The sequence below is a fragment of the Camelus dromedarius genome, chromosome 16, assembly GCF_036321535.1.
Source record: "Camelus dromedarius isolate mCamDro1 chromosome 16, mCamDro1.pat, whole genome shotgun sequence".
Lineage (NCBI taxonomy): Eukaryota > Metazoa > Chordata > Mammalia > Artiodactyla > Camelidae > Camelus > Camelus dromedarius.
Window position 1 is genome coordinate 38,725,127 of NC_087451.1, and position 16,446 is coordinate 38,741,572.

Consider the following 16,446-nt stretch of genomic DNA (forward strand, 5'->3'; position numbering starts at 1 on the left):
AGTCCCTATGTCCTGGTGCGGGCAAGAGCTGAGAAGACAACACGAGGGAAAAGAAACAGGCGCTCCAAGCAGGCTGGAGGGTCTGGAAACGCCTCTCTGAGAAGGTGACATTTAAGTTAAGACAAAGAGTTGAGACCCACGAGTAGAAAAGGAACTTTGTAGACAGAGGGCAAGCCTGGTAGGTGATGGCCTTGAGCTGGAAAAGAGCTTGGCGAGTCCTAGGGACGGAAGGTGACCAGCGTGGCCGGCCGCAACGGAAGCTGAGCGTGACACAGGGCGGCAGGTGGGGCCGGGCCCACGGGGGGCAGGTCTGGGCTTTAGTGTTTGACTCTCAGTGCCTGGAAGGCTGGGATGCGGTTTCCGTCGGAGGAGCGAAGTCATTAGCATTGGTCCAGATCCCTCTGGCTGTCGAGGGGACAGGGCATCACTGGAGAGGATGCAGGTCGCAAGGGCGCAGGAGGGAGATAAATTAGCTAGAGGAGGGGTCATCAGTCCTCCCGAGCAGCAGCGAGGACGGTGACCCGGCCAGGAGGAAGCAGGGAGGCGGGGATGTGGGCAGCGAGAGCACAGCGGATAAAGGGCAGCTGAGCGTCTGCATGTGCTCGGTGGCTCCTCCTGGTCTCCCGCAGCCGAGCCCCGAGGGGGCGGGCACCCCATCCCCCGGGCCTTCCAGCGTGGGCGTGCGGCTCTCTTCTCTGCGGCATCAGCACCGCCCTGTGAGCAACTCCGCCCCCGGGGCCTCCTTACTCCTCTCCCGGGGGCTCCCCTAAAAGCCACTTTAGCCTTTGCTCCGCTTGTAATAAAGTCCCAAGGCGGCTGAGTTTAAAGACACAGTTATGCATTATGGATAAAGGGCAGCTCAGGATCTGCGCGTGCTCCTTGGCTTCTACCGCAGACCCGGGCGGGCCCGTCCTGCCCTCCGAGCCACAGGGCAAGCCAAGGGGCCCCTGGCTGCTGGCAGCACGAACCAGGCCCGGCCCCCGGCTGCTCCTGCTGGGATCCTACTACAAAGCGCTGAACGTTAAGGACCTGCTTCCCCCTTCTGTTAGCAGCAACCACGAAGGTGCTCCCGAACGCTGGGAGTTGGGGGTTAGTTCTTTTTTTCTTTTCCTTTCTGCTTTTTTTTTCCCAAATATTTATGAAGAGATTTTCCATTTATCCTGACACATCTTCTCCACCGTGGGTGTCAGCTGGGAGGGCTCAGACAACAAACTCCAGAAGGTATTTTCCCCAAAGCAGCATCTGGCTCCATTGGCAAGTGCAGCGGGCAGCTTGCTGGGAATTGGCCGAGGCAGAGGGAGGAGGAGCCCGGGGCCGGCAGCCGCACAGCCCCCGGCCCGGGTGCTCGGCTCTGGGATGCCCCGTGGACAGGGTCAGAACATCCGGAGAGAGCAGGGTGCGTCCACTTGACAGCCCCCAGCCCGTGTGAGCCAAGTACGAGACCTTCAGAAGCATCCCCATCTGCCTCTCATCCTTCAAGCCCTCTGATCTGAAGCCAGCGTTCCTCGCCTTTCCCAGGTAAACCATGGGGGTGGTGACCAGCTCCCCAGGGCAGATTCCAGTGACCAGTGGGGCAGGATGCTAGAGGGGAAGGTGCTAGTTTGGTCCCTGTGCCCCCAGGCTCTCCCATCCTAGGAGGCCTTCTGGAGGCAGAGCCTTCCCTTGTTCTCCCAGATGAGTATTTCCCACCTGCTGGGTGGGAAGGCAGACAAATGGCAGGACAGCATGACCCACCCTGGGAGCAGAGGGAGAGCCTCACAGAATCTCCCAGATTGCACCAGATTAACAGCTGCCCTCCTCGCCAACCTGAGGGTTTAGCCAGCCCAGCTGATGCCAGGAGCCCCCAGCCCACCATTCCCTGTTAGTTATCATATAGACTGAGCCAGGCTGTACGTGCCAACAATGAATTCAGCTGAAAATCAAACACTTTCCAGGAGAACTTGGGTCCAAAGCCATCATGGCCCTGTGCCCAGATTCTTTCCTGGGCCGTACATTAGGAATACCTTAAGAACTTTAAAAAATATTGATGCCCCAAGACATACCTAAAGTAGTTAGAATCTCTGGGAGTGGGGCATGTATTTCTAAAGTCCCCCTAGGCCATTGCCAAGGGTATCCAGGGTTGAAAACCATTAACCTATGGGAAGAATATTCTAGCCAGTCCTAGCCTGGAATCCTAGCTCTTCTATCTACTAGCCTTGATACCTTGAATAAGTTACTTGAAGCTTCAGTTTCATCATCTATAAAATGGGGATAACAACTTTCTTATTATAAAGTGCTGGGCACATTAACTGTTCAATAAATTAGAACTTCTGTTTATCATATTCCATCATGAACCCATCTTGTGGGACAGAGATTGTTGAAGCTGAACACAAAGAGGAGCCCAACAGGGCAACAGGTCAGGGAGCTGAGATGCACAGAACCTCTGGTAGAAGCTGTGGGAAGGCAATTCAGTCACCTGGCAGGGGCCATCTCCACTCTCTAGAGATACAGCACCAGTCAAATAATACTTCTCCTTGAATGTTAAAAGATCTAGAGCATTTAAAATAACTCCTCTAGGAAGTCAATTCATTTTCCATTCTCTGTTTAGCTGGAAATGGTCCATTATCAGATCCAGCCAAATGTGGAGCCAGATGCAAGTGTCTGAGAATTTACTCTGCCTGGCACTGCCTTGAGCCAGGGCAGGATGGAGAAGGCCTTCCAGTGCACAGCCCTCTTGTCAGGAAGCAGGTATTCTGGGCAGACACACCTAAGAAGACCTAGGTGATTCTGCAGACCACTTCGAGAGAATCCAGCAGTCCCGGCTGCCTCATTCATCCAGACAGTAAATAGTATTTCTTACTTCATGTTATGTCCATCTAGTGATGACATCTGCTGATGTCCAACCAACCACTTGGCCTGTGTCAGCTGGGACCACACACCTCACACATCAAGTCCTTCAGATCTGAGAACAGCCCTACAAGGGCTGAGGAGCATTGAGGACCTCACATCAGATCTGTTCCTCCACCACTGGCTGCCACCAGCCCAGCTCTCTGGCCAAAAGGAGATTTTGAAGAGGGTGTTGGCAAAGGACAGCAAAGATTTGAATAATGTCTTTGTCACCGAGATGATCCACATTCATAGGTCCCCAAGGGGACAAAATGAACCAATAGAGAGGGCCCCAAGGAGAGCAATCCTATATTTCTGGATTAAATAAATTAACAGGTGATGCAGAGAAAAAAATGTGACAATGAGTGTGTATATGTCCATGAATAACTGAAAAATTGTGCTGAACACTGGAATTTGACACAACATTGTAAAATGATTATAAATCAATAAAAAAATGTTAAAAATAAATAAATTAATTAATTAACAGGTGATGGTCTTTGTTCCAAAGGGAGCGTGACTCTGGTGAAGTCAGTGACTGTTGACGGAGTAACTTCAATTTAATTCTTAGGGAGGATTAAAAAGCGAGATAACAACGCTACCATTTATTTAGTACATATATAAGTCAAAATTGCAAGTGTGGGTTCTGGAGCCTGACCTCTGAGGTTCAAAATCGGGCTCCCAACTGACACAACATTGTAAACTGATTGTTTATTCTTCAATAAAAAAGAAAGTAAACTAAAAAAAAAATCGGGCTCCCTACAGCACAGTCCTTAGAGAATAACTTACCTTCTCCATGCCTTCATTACCTCTTCGGTAAAATGAGACCATACTAGTACTTATCTCAAAGAATTTTGGGGAAAATCAAATGAGTTAATAGACAGCAAGGCATTTAGCATGGAGCCTGGTGTTTACGGGGTGCTGAGGAACCGTTAGTTATTAGCGTCCTTGTGTCAACGCCTTGCCTGGGCTTCTTTAATCTGTGCAACAACCCAGGAGGCAGATGCTTGGTTCCCCATTTTAGAGGGGCCCAGAGAGGTGTGGCCACTAGTCCAAAGCCACACAGCTGCACATGGCAAAGCACAACTAGAAAGCTGGGTTGACCTGACTCCAATGACCTTCCCTTTCCTTCTCCTAAGAAAAGATCTTGGAGAGAAAAGCAGCAAAGACTCAGCAGCTCTTCAGTAAAACAAAGTAAGTGGGAATTGCCAACAGAGGAGGCAGAGTGCAAACATCCCATTGCTTTCCATGATTCAGAAAGACATCTGCCGTAGAAAGCAAACTCTCCCATCCAGAAGGCCAAGAGTGGCTGCAGCCCCCACCCCAGCAGGCAGCCTGGAGCCGCAGGAGGCAGGTGATGAAAAGGAGGGTGGGTTCAGAAGTCGAAAGTAGCCAGACCTACCCTGATCCAAACCTTTCATTCAGCAGCAGGGCACTTGGCAGCAAAGTTCTGCAGGAAATGCAGCCTTTTCTTCGAGCTCCTGCACCAGGCTATTATATTTTAGAGATTAAAAATGCCACTTTGGTAAAAGCACAAACCATCTGCGCTAGTTGCAGAAGGCGCCGTCATTGACCACCTTCCCCACCCCCATTCTCAAACGTTTCTGCCTCCTGCACCAGCAATTTCCTCCTTGGAGTTCTTCTCAACCCTTTGAGCCTCGGCTCAGTTTCAGAGGCTGGCTGTGGACAAAGGAACCTCTCAGCCTGTTTGTCCTGTCGAGTGTTTTGAAAAGAAGGTTCTCAGAATAACCCGCTAACTGTCAAGCGTGCTGAGCCGGAAGCTTTGGCCGAGTCAGGTTGTTAATACCAATATGTTTGCCAATGGGGCTGGTTCCCGAACAAATTCTAGCTGGGGAGACTGCCCCGAATGCAGTCTTAATGGAGTCCAGTTTGAAAACACACAGGTTTTGAATGAGCCCACATGCCCAGGAGGGTGGCAGTCTGAGGCCAGAGCTGTCTCAAAGGAGCCACTGGCCCCAAATTAGGGTGGCTCCCTGCCCTCCACTCTGGCCAACACCAGAATGGACCCTGGGGGTAGGAGCCAGGAGGGAAGAGGAGGAGAGTGATGGCTTCCAGCACCTGCCAGCAGCCCAGCTCACTCCTACCTTCCCAGGAGATGGGAAGCCTGCTTTACCCAACGTGGGTTGCAAGGTAGAGACATGTCCTAACCTCTCCACCCCCATATGACTTTGAACTTGATTTCATCTGGATAAATACAAGAAGGAGTGGGGGGCAGTGTGTAGCTGACAGTCTGGCTGTGCTCAGGCAGAGCTGGGTTCAAATCCCAGCTCAGTCACTTACTCTCTGTTTAGCTGCAGGCTCATCCTTTACAAAGTGGGGAGAAAGGCATCCACCTTCTACAGTTGCTGCTGCGATTAAATGAGTTGATGCACACAGGGGGACTGCCGCTCAAAGGCCACTCATTAAATGCTGCTCCCCTTCCCTCTGCACTGCTAGGGGCTGGCCTGGCGTGGAGACCATGAGCCTGCCACCGCTTTATGCGGCAGAGCTAAAACAGAATGCTGTGTATCCAGCTCCAATCACCTTGCATGGGATAGAAGTGATAAGCAAATGAAATGGAATAAACTTGAATACATAAGGCCAGGTACCATTTTCTGATCTCCCTCAAAGGAATCTGCTGGAATATTGAAGATGAAGAAGAAAAAAGTCATTTTTGCAGTGTGCATAATCTGATGGAGGGGAGGCTGGCAGGTCTAGGCTCTGGAGGCATTCTTCTTGGATTCTGAGCAGATTGGATGGGTTGCAGATAAGCCTCCACGCTGAGCCAAGCCCCGGAACCTTCTAAGACTCATCCCCAACCCTTTGCTATAGAAACTCAAAATCACTCTTTCTGTTTATTCACCAGAGATATTCTCCTAGGCTCCCCAAATCCCCCTATTAAGCCTTGCGAAATCAGCCGAACCATCTGCTTGGGGCAGGGAAATGAGATATTACAAAAAGTTGCCACACAAAGGTCATTATTTCTGGAGGACAAAGGGAGAAAACAAAGCTTTTAATAAAGGCTTTAGGAGCCGCTGCTGCAGAACGCGACCACGCTCCCCTCGCCAGCGCCAGCGGAGGGCTTCTCCCTTCCTCCTCCCCATGACTGCAAATGCAGCCTCCTGGTGGCTTTGACATGCATGTTACACAGCATGAGCCGCCTAATACTGTATTCCTCTCCCACAGCCGCTGCCCGGCTGCTTCACCCTGGAGTTGGGATTGTCAGAGGGTTCTGAGCTCATTAAAGCTTTGTCTTCACAGCCAAAGTAAAGCGAAGAATTGTGGTAATTACCCAAATGATCTGGTGAGGGGGATAGAAACCACTTTGTGTTGCAAAAGATGGCTTTGAAAGCCTGGTCTAAATAGCTCCACCGTCTCGGCTGTCCAGAGAGTTAATACTATGTATGATGACTTATCCCCTCCCCCAAGAGGAAAACATACTGAGTGGCTCCCTGGGGAATGATGCCAAGTGTCCAGCCTCTCCAGAAGAAGAGCAATCCAGAGCCTTCTCCCGAGCAAGTGAAGGACATATTTCCCACCTCCCCCCCCCCACACCCCCTAATCAAGAAATGTCACATGGGAGAAACTCCAAGGACCTCAGGCAGGAGTTAAATACTGCCATTTAGAGTTCTCTAATCCGGCTGAGCAGAAATTTCCAGATTTAAATTGTGCTCACCCAGGCATGATGAATGGTCTCAGACAGTCTTGAGTTTGCTCCAGCATCCTTCGCTGGCGGTCAAGTCCTTATTTGACTCCACAGTCTACATCCTCACAATCTCAGGACTCAGCATGGTTGCCAGCTGGGTGTCCATAGAGAGAAAAAGGAAACCGCCAAGCCCCCCTTGGAGTCCCCTGCCCTCGAGTGAATTAACAGGTAAAAATAACACTGTCAAGCACCACTTGACAAGAACCAAGAGGCTACTGAGTGTCCTTGGAAATCTCTGGCCTTGAAGTCATCGGGATCTGAGCTGGGATCTTCCAAGGTGGGGCATCTTGAATGAGTGACTCGCGGTCTAGGGGCTGTATATTACATGTATCGCTGTTCTAGCTATTATCCCCCTGCTGATTCCCAGGGAATCCGAGGCACAGAGAAGTTAAGTAATTAGCTTGGTGGCCTCCAAAGAAAGGTAGAAAATGGAACATCTACTTCTCATTCCACAAAGGGTCGCTAAGTGTATGTGGTGTGCAAGGTACTCTAATTTGACCCTGAAGACAATTCTGAAAGGGGGGTGCTGGAGACATTTCTTTCACCCAGGTGGTTCTGACTTGTCCAAGATCACCCTGTTAGTTAGTCATGGAGTCAGCATGAGACAGTGACAGTCTTGGCTCTTAGTCTCCTGCTTTTTCAACTCTCCCACGAGCCCCTCTGAGAACAGAGGGGTGGGAGCTGGTCTAACAGGGCTTTGATAAAGAGTTCTGTCTTCTTGGGTCTGATACAAAGGTCACTTGTTTGGAGGAGGACCCCACCACCCTGGTGTCATCTCCCTGACCTAAGAGGAGACTGAGGGAAGCTACTGACCCCATTCACCAATCCCCACAGATCAGATCCATTTATCTGGCTTTCATTTGTTTCTCTCAAGGTCCCCGAGGAAGCCTGCAAGCATGGAGGGGTTGTCCCCAAGTGACCCAGGAACTGACTGAGGATGTCAGTTTTCACACCATGTTTCATGGAAGCCTAGGTTCACAGGGCTGCTTTGAGGGCTGCCAGGGGTGGTGTGGGTGGGTGGATATGGGTATTCTGGGTCCCCCATTCAACCAGAGCAATGCCATCTCTTACCTATAGAGCTCACTGGTGGGAGACCTGGTTTGTTTATGCTGGCCTTCTGTTTAAGGTTGAATTTGAAGCAAAGATTTGTTCCTTTCAAAGAAGAAGAAGGAGAAGAAAAGAGAAGTTTGAAATCCATCTTTCTGGGAGCCTCTGAGAACAGAACCCAGAATTTATACTTGTGGATATTAGGGACAGAGGTAGGCAGCCCTGTTCTGAGCCAGAGTAAGTCATCTCATGCCTGGTGCACACCTTCAGACACACATTGGGTACCTGCTGGGTGCAGAACCCCGGACCAGGTGGCAGGTGGGTGGAATTAAAATACAGGTGATGACTCTTGTCCTCTGAGACTTGGAGGAAGCAGAACAGACACCCCCAAAGGCAAGAGAAGGGGTCAACAAATGCTAAGTAATGCAGCCAGTCTGCTCCTCGGGCTATGTTCTCTTGGAGTTTCCCCCCTCTTAATTATATGCTCTATTTTCCCCAATCAGACTATAATTTTCCAGGGGGCAAGAAACACTTCTTGCTCAGCAAACATTTCTTAAACGCTTCTCATATGTGTCAGATATGGGAAAGGCTCACAATCACATGCAAGAGAAACCAGTAACTCTAGCAGGGGGTAATTAACTTCCTTTGGGTAGTAGGGGCCAGGGAAAGTGCCAAAAGGAGGTCAAATTTGCATCTTTCAAAAGGAAAGCAGCTCACCATATATACAGTCTCTCCTGGGGTCCAGCACTGTATGCCACAAGACATCCATCAGTGATGCGACCTGAGCTTTGGGAAGGTATGAAGTAAAGGCATGCTGGACACACAACTGCTGGTCTCTGAGGGCTTCCTGGAGGGGAGAGTGTGGAGCTGGGTTTTGAAGGAGGAGCCTGGACTGGTTTTGAGGAGAAGGGAGTGTGTCCAGATTGGGAACATGCCAGCAGCAAAGACAATTAAGTGAAGTCAGTAGTGCTTGAGGCAGAAGCTGGCAATAAAGGGAGGAGGTGAGGGAAAGCCAGTTAAGCTTGAGTAGAGCGAAAGGGAAAAAGAAATAAAAGTACTGAAGAGGGAGCTGGGAGACAGAGGGAACCAGCTGGGGGTTGAGATGGTGGAATCCAGTACAACTGGGGTGTTCCTGGGCTGGCAGTAATGTTCCATCAGAAGTGGGGTAATGGAGGAGAGCCTCGACTTCAACAAGCCTCACCAACCCTCTATAAACAGGGATCTCATGTTCTTCCCAAAGGACCTCTGGCTGACACCTCCCTTCTCCCTCAACCCCAAAGTCTGGGTCCTGCAGCCCCTGCCAGCGGATCTGGAGGAGCTGGTGGGGGCAAGAGCCACCGAGGTGGGGGGAGGGAAGTGGCCAGGGCCTGGCTTGGCCTGTAACGCCTCCGGGCTGTGACCCACATCTGGGGCTTCTGGAATTCTGACCTGAACACTCCCACTCCCACACTCACCCTATACATTCATCACCAGGTAGCAGCACAGATACGTGCATAGGGAAGAAGGGACACCACACACACACACAGACATACACACGCCACATATTCAAGAGTCCCCAGGGCCATTTAAGAAAGGCGGGGTGTCCTGGGTTGGGAAAGTGGGGAGGCTGCAAAAACGGTTTCTTTTCGATCCTCCTGGGGAACCCGTGCCTCGGCTTCCTTCGCTCTAATAATGTGAATGAACCCTGGAAAAGGAGCAGAGAGCGCGCGCGAGCGCGGAGAGGGGAGAGGCGGGGAGGGAGAGGCAATCCGGGCAGGGGGAAGAGAGGGGAGCGCACACCCGGTGGGGGCCGAGGCTCGAGGGGCGGCGCCGAGAGGAGCGGGGCGCGGGCCGGGAGCGCGGCGGCGGCGGCGGCGGCGGCGCGGAGGGCGCGGGGAGGAGGCGCGGGCCGAGCCGGGAGGGCGGGCCGAGAGGGAGGAGCTCCCGGTCGCCGCCAACCCGCCCGGCGGCCCGCGCAACCCTCACTCGCCGCCGCGCCTCGGAGTTTGAGCCCCGGAGCGGCCGGAGCGCAGGCACGCCCGGGGCGCGGGGTCGGAGCGCGCTGCGCGGCGCCGCCCCCCGGCCTTCGGCCCCCCAGCCCCCGCGCCCCCGGAGCGGCGCGCGGAGGGAGGAGGGCGGGCGGGCGCGGCGGGCCGGGCCGGCGGGCGGCGGACTATGAGGCGCCCACCATGGTGCGATGCGACCGCGGGCTGCAGATGCTGCTGACCACGGCCGGAGCCTTCGCCGCCTTCTCGCTCATGGCCATCGCCATCGGCACCGACTACTGGCTCTACTCCAGCGCGCACATCTGCAACGGCACCAACCTGACCATGGACGACGGGCCCCCGCCCCGCCGCGCCCGCGGCGACCTCACCCACTCCGGGCTGTGGCGGGTGTGCTGCATCGAAGGTACGTCCGGCCCTGGCACCCCCCACCTCCCGCCCCACACGCGCGCGCACACACAAACACACACACACCCTGCTTCGGGCGCCGGCCGGGAAGGGGGTGGGCGCGGCAGTGGCTCCACGCGAGACACAAAGGAGCCAGAGCGAACCCGCAGGTCTCCTAGCGGCCAGCTGTGCACTACCTCGGGGGCCCTCCTGGCTGCGGACGCCCCCAAACACACCGATCCCACAAACTCTCCACTGGCACACGCACACCCCCTCGCACACAGACACAATGAAACACACCGAAACTCACGCGCGCGCGCAGCCCAAGACCGGAGCAATCCCGAGGGGCCGCGCCGGCGCCCCCGGGGGAGGTGGAGGCTGGCGAGGGGGCGGGAGGAGGCTGGGGTTGGGGGGAGCGGATGGGAGAGGAGGGGAGGGAGGAGGGGGAGAGGTTGCTTGGCAACCGGTGTCTGTGCGATTGCTATGGGAACTGGCCATCCTGGGGCGGGGCCGGCCGGGGGCGGGGAGCTCCGGGGCTGCTCCGCGCTCGCTCCAGGCCCGGGCCGAGGGGTGGGAGTGGGGGACTGGGCTCCGAACGGTTCTGAGAGACCCAGGTCGCCCAAGCCCAACGCCTGCCGGAGACCCTGCTCCGCCACCTACTCTTCCACGGAGCCAATGGCCTGCTCCTCCCTGCTTTGTGAGAAAGGGAGAAGAGCGTCACCGAGTCTTCCCCCGACCAGGGCAGGGAGCCCTCCGTCGTCGTCCCAAGGCAGGGAATCAGCAATAGAACAGGAATGAGCAGGGGTGTCCCTAGGACCGAGAACAGCCTGGGAGGGGCGTGGCCGCCCGGTCCAGGACAGAGGGGCGGGGCGCTGCTCCCCCCCAGATGCGCGACACGGCGAGTAGTGCGTGCTGTAAGGATGGAATGCCTCTGGGGACCGGGATTGGGTGCCCTGGGACTGTGGGGACCGCTCCCTCCGGGGGAGGGGCCCGGACACCTCCAATGGCGACATGCGCCCGACTTAAGCGCCTCCCGCCCGCCCTGCTGCGGAACTTGAACTAACAGGTGGCTGTTCAAGGGCGATCTGATCCCAGCCAGGTCGTGGACGGGTCCGCCGCTTGGTCTTGGCTTTCAGATTGGAAAAGCGATGGGGGAAGCTGGCAGAGCGTTCCTTTCAAAAATCCTTGGACAGCGTTTTCTCTTTCTCTTTCTCCAACCTTTCCCCGAGTGTTAACTCCGCCCCTCAGTTGTTCGGGAAGTTCTCCCACACACCTAGCCTTCCTTACTGCAGTTACAGCCCCTGCAAATAGTTGAGCGTGGTTGAATTTTCGTGGAGGTTGGAAGGGAGCTCTTAAAGAGATGGCCCCTTTTCTGGCCGCATGTGGAGTCATGTCAAAAGAGGCTTTGTGAAGCTGGCTGGGTTGGCTTGGTGAGGTTGAATTTGCCCCCTTCCTCTGCCCCCTAGATCATGCCTGTTCTCATCTGGAGGCCTGCCCACCTCTGCCCCCCGCATTTGCTCCCAAGCGAGGAGGCTTTGCCCTTTGCAGTTTGGAGCTTAATGCCAGGGCTAAGTGGAGTCTTCCAGGAGCAAGAATGTGCAATCAATAGTTTAGGAAACACAGCCACACAAAGGATTGGTGGGCCGACAATCACATCCTCCTTTTTTCTTTTGAAAAACATCACTTTTGCTGTGCAGTTGCTAAGATCATGAACACCCACTCCTCTCATCTGGAGGATGTACCCACGTCACTACCTGCCACAGCACCTGAGTTAGACACAGGGGCTCCGGGGCCCTCCTGTTCTACCACACAGGCTCCATGGTGTTGTGTATGTGGTCCAGTAAGTCATGCCACTGTCATCAGCCTGACACACATGGGGACCCCAAGCCCTCCAGTTTCCCAGTTGAAATTGGAACTAACTCCTCCACACCGGCAAGCCTGGCCTCTGCAGAGTGGCTCGAATGCCTCCTTTATTAATTTCTCATCCTAATTAGGATTGATGCTGCACTTAGCATCTTGCCAGCTGCCTCGAGCCGTTTGCACTCGATGTTCATCAAGAGAGCCCCAAGCTGATCTGGGCAGCTGGCTCCGCTGGCAGAGGGAGGGTGGGGAGTTGCCATCTGGGGGACTTCGCCGAAAGAACTGGGCTGCTTCTGTCACCCCCCACCACACACATACACCTAGAGCTCAGGGGTTCTGAGGGCCAAACCGGGCCACCTCCAAGGGCCAGAACATCCTCAGACCAACCCAGAGCTGGGAGAGCTGGTTCCGGATTCCTTGTTGCACTAGAATCATCGTGACCGTCCCTCAGCCTGGGCGGAACCTGCCAGCTTATCTCATAAAAGCACATCGCAGAGTCCGACAGCCGTCTGACATCTATGATGTTGCCACCTGCCAGCGAGCGTCCAGGCTGAGACCCGGACAGCACACACACCCCAGGCCGTTCCCTGGGGCCATGGTAACCTCAATATTGGCTTTTGTGTGTACGATGCATTATTTTCACCCGCTCTCTAACAAAGTACCCCAAAGCATTAGCTGGAAAAAGATGAAAAGATCAAACCTCTATGCTGAAGCTGAGGAAATACTGCAGCAGGCAGCTAATAAAGCACCAGTTGTGACAGCGGGACGCTGAAGGGTTTGCTAGCAACTCACAAACAGCAGGTCCAGTTTCTTTGGTTGTTTCCCATAAAGGATGTTGCGGGGTCAGGAGAGCCCAGCCCTCTATGTACTTAAGGCCTCCATGCAGTCTGGCAGGGCTGCGTGCAGAGAACTGCTCCTCCCAGCCTCACCAGGGCTGACATCACCTCAGCTTTTACTGCCCCCAAAGCCAGGTCTCCCCGCTGCCCCTCTAGTAGACAAGTGTCAGATCCTCCAGGACACAGAGCCTGGTGAGTGTTACCGCACGGTGTGCTCACAACAGCCCTGAGAGGAGGCTGTCTTCCCCGCCATCTCCAGCTGAAGAAGCAGGCTCAGAGAGGGCAAGGCACCTGCCCAGAGGCTGCAGGGCCAGATTTGAGGCTCTGTCTCACTACAGAGCTCTTCCCACCATGTCATCCTGCCCTTTCCCAAACATCTTCTGGGTTACCATTAAAAATAGAACCAAGTACTTGACTACCCAGTGGAGCCCAGCTCTGAGGGTGGCTTGCGGCAGTGTGAAGGCATTTAGAAGTGAGGCCGTACAACCCATACAGAAACTGCATAACACACACTCTCTTCTTCTCTCTCTCTTCTTCCACCGTGTTCTGGACTAGCCTGTTGCCACCACAATGAGCCATCTGCTCCTTCTGTCCTCTAGACCCCCACCTCCTTCTTTCTTTGTATCTTTGGTGACACTGAGCCCAAAGCTGGGGCCATGGGAAAGGAGGCATCAATCTTTGTGGACTTTTGATCAAAGTTACCACCAACCAATGTTTGTTCAATCTTGAATGCAGTTTGGAATTAAGCAAGGTAGAGAAGGTAGACAAGCATTCTGGAGCATGTGCTATGTGCCAGAGACAGGAGACCTCATATAAACATGGGAGGGGAGGAGGAGACCCTGCGCCCCAGGGGTAGCAGCTCATATCAGCGTGCAAAGCCCCCACACCCATGTCAGCCCCGGAGTGTTCACCTGGGCTGCTGGACACCAGGGTCCACATGGGACCATCTCTGTGCTGCCATCTGGAGAGCTCTGGGTCTAGAATAAATGGTCCTGGCAAAATTCAGCCTCAGCAGCACCCCTCCCCTCCCATGTCCTCCATGCTCCCCAACACACTCACAGTGCTCTCCGAGCCTTTGATGGCCCCGTAGCTGCTCTGCCCTGGGCACTAACTGGGAAAGGTTTAGAGATATTTTAGACAGTGAGAGGGTCCTTTGCCCCAGTCATGCTCACCTCCCTTACCCGGGCAGTATCTCACACCAGCGTGCCCAGACTTTATCCACACCGCGGCACAGAGAAAGAGAAGTTATTACACTGCACCGTGGGGGTGGGGACGGAGAGGACCGCCATCCGTGACTATCTCAGGGGCACCTGCCCAGGTCCCCAGAGGTGGGGGTAGGGGCCCACTCTTCCAGCACACCTGGAACCCTTTCACACAGGTCCACGGGGAAGCCCTGCCTTAAACCACACTCCCGACATAGGATCATTCAGGGACGTTTGGATCCAAATAACATCCTTTCCCCACTTGCTCCAGGCCAGGTACTGGGCTGGGTGCTTTTCCTGTCTGTGTTTGCTTTCATTTTCTCTTGCAATAACTCCCAGGCAGCCTGTCCAATCAGGCTCAGGTGGGTGAGAGCAGAGAGCAGGCTTCCTTCCTGCAGCTGCGAGCTTGCCAGCTGGTTACCTCACCCGCGGGCCCTCCTTTGCCCTCCCGAGTTGATCATAACAGCCATCACTTATTGAAGACCTTCATGCAGGACATAGCATTCGTTCATGTAATTGCCAGCGAGTCTTCAAGGTAAATATTAATCATCTGCCTTTCCTAGGTGGAGAAAATGAGGCTTAAGAAGGCCACGGCTCCTGGCACCAGGGATGCTGTCCACTGTCTGTATCACAGTTGAGGTTGACCAGATTTGGGAAGGGGCAGGTGAGGGGCTTGTCTCCGTAACAAAACACGATGGGCTTGATGGCTTAAACAACAGACGTTATTTCTCACAGTTCTGGAGGCTGGAAGTCCAAGATCAAGGTGCTGGCCAGTTCAGTTCCTGGTGAGAGCTGCTTCCTGGCTTGCAAACAGATCCACCTGATCCCTGTGTCCGCATGTGACAGACAGCTAGCTCTCTGGTCTCTCCTTGAATGGACACTAATCCCATCCTGAAGGCCCCACCCTCGTGACCTCATCTAAATCTAGTCACCTCTCAAAGCGCCACCTGTGAATACCACTGGGGAGTTAGAGCTTCAACATATGAGTTTGGGAAGGACTTAAAGATTCAGTCTGTAACAGACGTTCTTCCTTCCTGTCCCTGCTCTACGGCTGGTGCTCACTCTCTAATCATTCAGGAGGGGCCCTGGCAGTCCCTTCTCGTGTCTGCTCTGTCTCTTCACCCTCCTGTGTCCTTTACTCTTTTCTCTCTTCTTATAAGGAAAAACCAGCTGGAGCCAGCTGACTTAGTGAAGAGAAGCTGGGGATCTTAGTGGACCCCAGCCTGACTTAATGGCCTCACTGCAGAGCCAGCTTTGGAGGACCCCTATGTCAGGGGCTTCAGAAGGGCTCAGTAGGAAACCAACAGCTGTTTAAAATAAATCTCCTGTATCCATCTCCTTAGACAGCCAAAACTGTGGGGATTTCTGCACATAGTCCCAGAAGCACAGTCGGAAGGGGCCTCAGATGATCAGATCCAGGGTGTTGGAGAGCCTAGTGGGCCTCTGTCTCCTCATCTGAAAGTGGAGCCTGGTTGATCAGGAACATTCCTGCCACCATTGACTTTCTGCCACACAAGCCCCAGCCAGAGAGCCCCCACCCACAGCCTCCAGGTTGAACAAGGTTCAGCGTGGCCTCGAAGTGGACTCATGGGAAGCTGGGTTCTCCAGCTGGAAGAGCCTTGGAGATTACTTAGTTCAGTGGCTCTCAACCTTTTCTCTGTTAAGACATACATATAAAGGATATGTCACCTGCCTACTGGGCATCCTTCATTCCTTCATTCCTTCATTCATTCATTCCCCCATTCTCCCGTACATGCTCACTGAGCACCTGCTCTGTGTCAGACGTGTGGGGCTCTGAGTCACAGGGGGCACAGAACAGACGTGGTCCCTGCTCTCTTGGAGCTGACATTCTAAGGGGGTAGCTGGCACTTCCAGGTACTGATGAGTGTTTTGACAAAAACAGACAGAGGGGTGTGCTGGGTGGCTGTTGGTCAAGGGGACGGGAAAGAGCTGTCAGAGGAAGGCTGGTGGGAGAGCTCCCAGGGAGAGGAAGAGGCCCTGAGGCAGGAAAGAACCTGGTGAGGATGGAGGAGCATGAGCGAAGAGCAGGGGTGGGCAGGGCTCCATCACTGCATAGGGGTCTGCAGGAGGCTTCAAGGTCAAGGTCAGGAGCCTGCTTTATTTGCTTCATATTATGAGGGGTCAGTGCTTCTGGAGGGTTTTGGGCAGGAGAGTAAAGTGATCTGGTTTCTGTTTTCAGAAGATCTGCTGGCTGCACGTGGGGAATGGAGATTCTGGAAGGCAGGGGAGGCCACCAGGAGACCAGTCTGGACATTGTTGCAGGTGCCCAGACTGGGAGGCTGGGGCCGAGTGGAGTGGAGTGCAACTCAGGAGAACCACAATGACTCCTAATAGTCCAAGTGTGGTGGGTTCGTCACCACTGCCCCTCACGACAGGGCAGGATTTCTCAACCTGGTACCTTTGACACTTGGCGCTGGATCATTCTTTGTTGTGAAGGCTATCCTGTTTATTGCAGAAGGCTTCGCAGCGTCTCCGGCCTTCACCAGCTAGAAGCCAGTTACAGCGCCCCCCACCAAGTTGTAGTGACCAAAAATACCTCTGGA

General features: G+C 54.1%; 1 protein-coding gene across 1 annotated transcript in view; it reads left to right on the forward strand.

Annotated features, from left to right (window-relative positions):
- Positions 1 to 9,752: 9,752 nt before the first annotated feature.
- The window catches only part of CACNG4 (calcium voltage-gated channel auxiliary subunit gamma 4), a gene marked incomplete at its 3' end in the record, with an annotated part of 45,534 nt that continues 38,840 nt past the window's right edge, over positions 9,753 to 16,446 (forward strand). The window contains 1 exon segment of the mRNA XM_064494892.1: positions 9,753 to 10,003. Within this exon segment, the coding sequence (XP_064350962.1) occupies positions 9,784 to 10,003 (220 nt within the window).